We start from the raw sequence: 6,000 nt of genomic DNA, 5'->3' as shown, positions 1-6,000 counted from the left end.
TTACCCTCAAGCAGTGGAAACACAATTTAGGACTGCTTACCCTGCCTTAAGACAGGGTCCATTTTTGGCTAATTACCATAATATATGTTAGGAATCTTACCTCCTAACTCCCTGGTTTTTAAAATGGAAAGTCAGCCTAAGGATGGAGTCCCTGTTGTTCTTACTATACTATTCGTATCTCAGCGTTTTCATCATAAGTAGGAATCGCGACGCTTGTCCAACCCCGCTCGGCTTCGCTTCAGGCAGGGCTGGAAGGACAGAGGCTTAGGGAGGGCGGGTTTCTCTCGCGGGCAGCAGGTTCCCCCGCCCCGCCCCACTCACGCCCCCGGGACCGCCCAGTTGCTCGCCCGCCACCGGGAGCGCTGTGGGCCGCTGCGGACCTGGTTGCAGACGCCGTGGCGGCCGCCGCGCGCCCGAAGGGACCTGCTGGCGGGGCCCAGGGAGTGCCCGCCCGAGACCGAGACCGCGCCGCAGCTGCCATGGGTGAGGCGGGCGAGCCGAGAGCGGACGCCGGGCTTTCCGCCTTGGGCTGAAGGCCGCAGCCAGGCGGAGGACTGAGGGTGGTGGGGTGGGGTGGGGTGGGGCGGGGTGGTGGGCACGGAGGCCTCCAGGTCGGAACTGGGGCCTGAACGTGGGCCTGGGCTGCCCCGCGGCAGCCGGAGACTCCGGGGCGCCCGGGGTCGCCATAGCAACGCGCGGCCGCCCCTCGTTCCCACCCCTTTTCTCCCCCACCCTGGGGCCTAATGGCCGAGGGCTTGCGGTCTGACGGCTTCTCGGGAGCCAAGGCAGGGCCGGTCGGGGTGTCGCTCCCAGGTCTGGGGGACAGGCGAGGACGGGTGATGACTTTTCAGGTTTGGGGGTGGGGGAGGGAAGACGCGTCTCAAGTTTTGACCTTCGGCCGGAGAGGAGCGACGATGCAGCGCGGAATCCCGGGTGAGCCCTTCGCGAGGGTCCCGGGGCCTCCCCGAGCCCTTGGGGCAGCGTTGGAAGGGGGAGGAAGGGAGGCAGCGGAGGGGCTGTAGGCCCCGGAGGGATGCGGAGACTGGCCGTCGGCTGGTTTGGGGACCGCGAAGGTGCAGGACACCTCCGCGAGGCCAGCGCCGCGCCGCGCGGCCCTGTGTAAACGCTGCTCTGGGAGGAAGCGGCCGGCGCCCAACACCGACCTGTCCCGCAGCAGCTGCAGAGGCGCCCTTTGTGTGGCTGTCGCATCGCACGTTACGGATTGTGATAGGAACTGTTAAGAAAAATGAGAAAATTATGAAACATCAAGTGGTTTCACCTCTGAAAAAATAGGAAATTATACCACGATGCAAATTTGAAGACATGATATGTGTGGAGATTTTCCACCAGCTACCTGTCTTGGTAATAGCAGCTGTGGCTGTTTGCGTTTTAAGTTGCTTAGGATTCACCTCACACCTAGCTATTTGAGATCAGAACTAGAATGCTAGATCATTGGGAACCCTGGACTTTAGTGAAGGAAAAACGTGCACTTGGTTTACTTGGACTAGTAAATTTGTAAGATTTTGAAACGTTATACCAAGTGCTTCATTTTTTTTGCATTTCATTTTGTCGTCTGTATTTGCTGAAAATATTCCTGCCAGTCACAACATGATGAAAATATGGGGAAGCATCGAATTTCCAAGTAAACTGAGAATAAAATTTGTTAGAAAGAAAAAATATTTTTATGAATTGAAAATATCAAAAATCCGTTTTTAAAAATGCATCTGTTAATTTGGTATTCCACTGAGTCAGCTGTGTGAAAGGGAAGGAAACTTTAATGTAAAATTGGATCCTGTTTTTGTTTCCTCTGGGAAAATAAAGGAGTCACAAAACAATTACAGTTGCAATGAAAAAAAGGTAGAGGTTTAACTAATTTAGTTCATTTAACTCATTTTAACATGAGTGAAAGAATTGAATGCTTTCTCCTGTATCCCCTCATTTGTCCGTGTTTTATAGACCTATCATGTTTTTATGGGTAATACTGGAATCTTAAATTTAAACTACCTTTTATTTTATTGTCAGTTTATTCTGAACTATCTTTTTCTTTTCTTTTTTTGGCCTTGGAATTGGGATTCATCCTTGAACCATTCCTGCTATTCACCCTTGTTTGAGAACATATTGTCTATTATTTCAAACTTGCCTCCAATTTTCTTTTTTATTCCATTCGAAGTCATTAAAAAAACCACATTCTCCCTGAACATACCACGAAAGTAAAATAAATACCAGAGAATAGCCAATTTGCAGGATCTTGAGAATAATTCATAACTTTTGCTGAAGTGGGCATAGTGTTCTACGGTATGTTTGAGAGAGATGTAAAAAGCAGTTGATTAGGGATGTAGGTTAGTTGGGAAGACTAATTTGTTGACCAAGGAGAAACAAACTACTGTTGTTGGTTTAATAGGGGAAGGAAAGCGTTTGTATGTATTTCAATGTCATGTCTTACAAGTGATGTTGGACTCCTTTCTTGTGCTTTCAGCTACAAAAGACCCCACAGCTGTAGAGAGAGCAAACTTGTTAAACATGGCTAAACTGAGTATCAAAGGACTCATTGAATCTGCCCTAAGCTTTGGCCGCACTTTGGATTCTGACTATCCCCCCTTGCAGCAGTTCTTTGTTGTTATGGAACATTGTCTGAAACACGGTCTTAAAGGTATCATGAGATTTTTAAAAATTAACTTTAAAATCCCTCTCTCTTTCATCTTAAACACCCTTGAAAATGTGATATTTTTTTGAGGCCATAATTATTGTTATTTTACATTTTAAAAATACTGGGTGGGTTGGTTTGGAGGAAAATGCCCTACTCCTTAATATCTTCTAATGGGTGATTTTTATAAAATGCTTAGTTGTTAGTGTTTTGATTTAAAATTTATTCAAAATACTCTGCACTGGTTTCTAGTTTTCTAGGGCAATTATAGAGTTACTGCTAAAATTTTAACTTGGTGCTTTTGATACTATTTTTACTAGTTTGAGCCCTATTGAACAAATACATTAATGTAGTTCATTGTTTTAGATATAAACCCTCTTAGTGTATATGAAAATATACATAAAAATTGTCTTTTGGAATGGGTTATTGTAGAAATGTGAGCAAAGCCTATAAATGATGATAATAGTGGATTTGTATTCTTATATACAGTTCACATTGAGTTATTGATACATGTAAAATGTATTATCTTTAGTTATACATTATATAATGACTTCTTTTACTTATGATAATAACTGATTATAATAACAGTTGACAGTTTTGGTCTCTTGTTCATGTGATCAACAGCTGTGTAGAGGACTATATCCTCTGTAAGAGTTGTATATTAAGGTGAATATTATAAAGCAAAGAAGCTTGGTTTCTTGTTGGTATACTTGGAGCCTGGGTAAGTTGGACAGGCCTAGAAGTTCTGACTATGATACATGAAAGTGGGGGTAAATGTAAAAAGCAAAAAAGGGGATTTACCTAAACATGGTATTAATAAAATGTACTTCAAACTGAGAAGGAGCCTTGGTATCAAAATTTGGGAAACCATATGTGATGTTATTAATGTACTCATTTCTTTTTCTCATTTAAAAATTTTATTATTTTTATGGAGATATAATTGACCTATAACATTGTGTTAGTTTCAGGTGTATAATATAATGATTCAATGTTTTTATATATTGTGAAATGATCACTGCAGTTAACTATTAAAATCCATCACTACTCAGTTTCAAGTTTTTCTTGTGGTGAACTTTTAAGATTTTTCTCTTAGAAACTTTCAAATTTATAATATAGTGTTAATAACTGTAGTCATCATACTGTATATTTCATCCCCATGACTTCTTTATTTTGTAAGTGGAAGTTTATACCTTTTGACCCCTTTCACCCATTTGATTCACTCCCACCCTCTGCCTCAGGCAATTGCCAATCTGTTCTATGAGTTTTGTTTTTTTAGATTCCACTTTATCTTTAATTACAGACTTAAAATAATTTTTTAAGTTAGGTAAATAATAGTGAAATGTATTCTTTTTGTACATGAATCAAACATAGAAGCACATAGAACAAAAAGAGTTTCCCTTTATTCTCTTCCATTCATCTCCTTCAAGGGAATCCTTGTCATTCCTCTAGCTCATTTCTGTTTTTTTTTGTTTTTGCTCTTTTCTTTTACTCTAAATAGAATCATTCTATGAGTATTATTTTATGACTTCTCTTTTTTCCCCACTTAAAAAAACAAACAAACCTCGATGGTGTGGTTTTGGAGAGCTTTCTATTTACGTAGAAGGTGTTATCATATTTTTAATGGCTGTATAATATTTCATACTATATACCATAACTTATTTTACTACCCAGCTCTTAATGTACACTTAGGTTGTTTGCAACTTTTTACTATTAAAATTGTGCTGTAAGAATGTCTTTGGTTATATATGTTTGTACACATGTACTAGAATTTCTTTAGGATTCCTAGGAATAAAGTTAACTGGGTCAAGGAAATTGGCACCTATGAAGGCTTCATTGATTTATCAAACAACAGTGAATGTAAATGTGAATGTGAGTGTTTTGTTTTCCCACATTTTTGTCTACTTTTGATATTATGAGTTTCTAAATACTTTGAATACATCAGGAAATCACCAGTGTGGTATCAGGCTTTGAGTTTTAATTTGCTTTTTGAAAAACTTCCTTTTTATTAAAAAAAAAAAAAAAAGGCAGTGACATAGATCCTTATTTCTCCCCAGCTTGCTGAAATGGAATTTGCCAAGTGATGGTCAAAATAGTTAAACTTCAAATTCTTGCCGAATTTTTTTTCTTTTACTTCACAAAATAAAAAGGCTTGTCCTAACAGTCATATGCCTGTCTTGATGTATCCAAAGCTGCTTTGTGCTGCTTGCCTGTCTTGGTGGCTGTACTTGGGTGGAGCATATGATAGGCATACTGGATTTGCAGGAGATCTGGTCAGGATTAAGAAAGAAATATACTGGTTCAATGGTTTTATATTACCCAAATCTCAGAATAAAATTAGAAGTTAAAATTTTTCATGCTTAAAAGTAAATAACTTTTTTTAATCATTGGTTAATTTAATAAACTGATAAAGATCAATCTGCTAGGGCTGTCAGCCTTATTATTTTGGTATGGGTAAAGAATGACCCCACTTATTTCTTACTTTAATTACCTGCCTGCATATTTCTGATAGGGAAGAATGGCCGAGGTGCGTATTTCTGATAAGGAAAAATATCAGGATCCTGACGAACTGGCTGTGTAATGAAAAAAGAATAAAGGTCACTGAATAATTGTATATTAAGTTAGAAATTTTGGAAGTAAATATTTAAAAGGAAGTTACTACAATTTTATGTGTTAAAGTTGTATGCATCATATTTTCTTTTTCCAGTAAGAAAATCATTTTTGAGTTATAACAAAACTATCTGGGGTCCTTTGGAACTTGTAGAGAAGCTGTACCCAGAAGCAGAGGAAATAGGAGCCAGTGTCAGGGATTTACCTGGTCTTAAGTAAGTAATCTTATTCTTGTTCATCCCCAACCACAGAAGTGTATTTAATGTTCTTTAAAAGTACCTTACATTCTAGTTTTTTATTTTCTCTCACGCTTAAATAGACCTTCCATTCTCTTCTAATAAAATTCTATTCATTGATTATGGCTCAGCTCAAATTTAATTTTCTTTATGAAGTTTTTCTTAGCCCCTTTCTTTTTTACTCTACATTCACTCTTTTATTGTATCACTTCGATTCTGCATTTTATTGCAGGAAATTGCAAGTCCCTTTAAAATAGTATTAACCAGTTATGTATTTCTGTTTCCTGAGTGTAAAACTAGTTTGTGGTAGTAGGCTTGTCAGTGACTATTTGTTGAAGACTTGACTTAGGCTAATTCCAGGGCAAAGGCTCAGAGATCTGAGTTCTCACGTAAGCCATTCATATATCTTAGGACTAGTACAAATTACTTTTCTTCCTCTGAAAGTTGGAACCTATTGTGTCACCTGCCCATTTCACTAGACAAACGTATATGAAATGTTTTAAAAGCTGAATA

General features: G+C 39.4%; 1 protein-coding gene across 11 annotated transcripts in view; it reads left to right on the top strand.

Moving 5' to 3' along the window:
- The first annotated feature begins 330 nt into the window (after positions 1–330).
- Positions 331–6,000, top strand: part of RUFY2 (RUN and FYVE domain containing 2) — a 70,980-nt gene continuing 65,310 nt past the window's right edge. For 4 of the 11 annotated variants that reach the window (XR_005032397.2, XM_057505917.1, XM_036923966.2 and 1 more), the window contains exons 1-3: positions 624–933; positions 2,477–2,650; positions 5,349–5,466. Coding sequence is in view for 7 of the 11 variants with exons in the window: in XM_057505917.1 (XP_057361900.1) it covers positions 744–933; positions 2,477–2,650; positions 5,349–5,466 (482 nt within the window). In the remaining 4 variants the exon portion in view is untranslated. Of the gene's footprint in view, positions 484–618; positions 934–2,476; positions 2,651–4,421; positions 4,514–4,849; positions 5,253–5,348; positions 5,467–6,000 lie in introns of those variants that run through there. The other 7 variants (XM_057505921.1, XM_036923969.2, XM_036923968.2 and 4 more) reach the window with 7 other exon arrangements.

The sequence above is a fragment of the Manis pentadactyla genome, chromosome 8 (genome assembly GCF_030020395.1).
Source record: "Manis pentadactyla isolate mManPen7 chromosome 8, mManPen7.hap1, whole genome shotgun sequence".
In the NCBI taxonomy this organism is placed as follows: Eukaryota; Metazoa; Chordata; class Mammalia; order Pholidota; family Manidae; genus Manis; species Manis pentadactyla.
The sequence above is the reverse complement of the archived record's forward strand: the minus strand, read 5'-3'. Positions and strand labels throughout refer to the sequence as shown.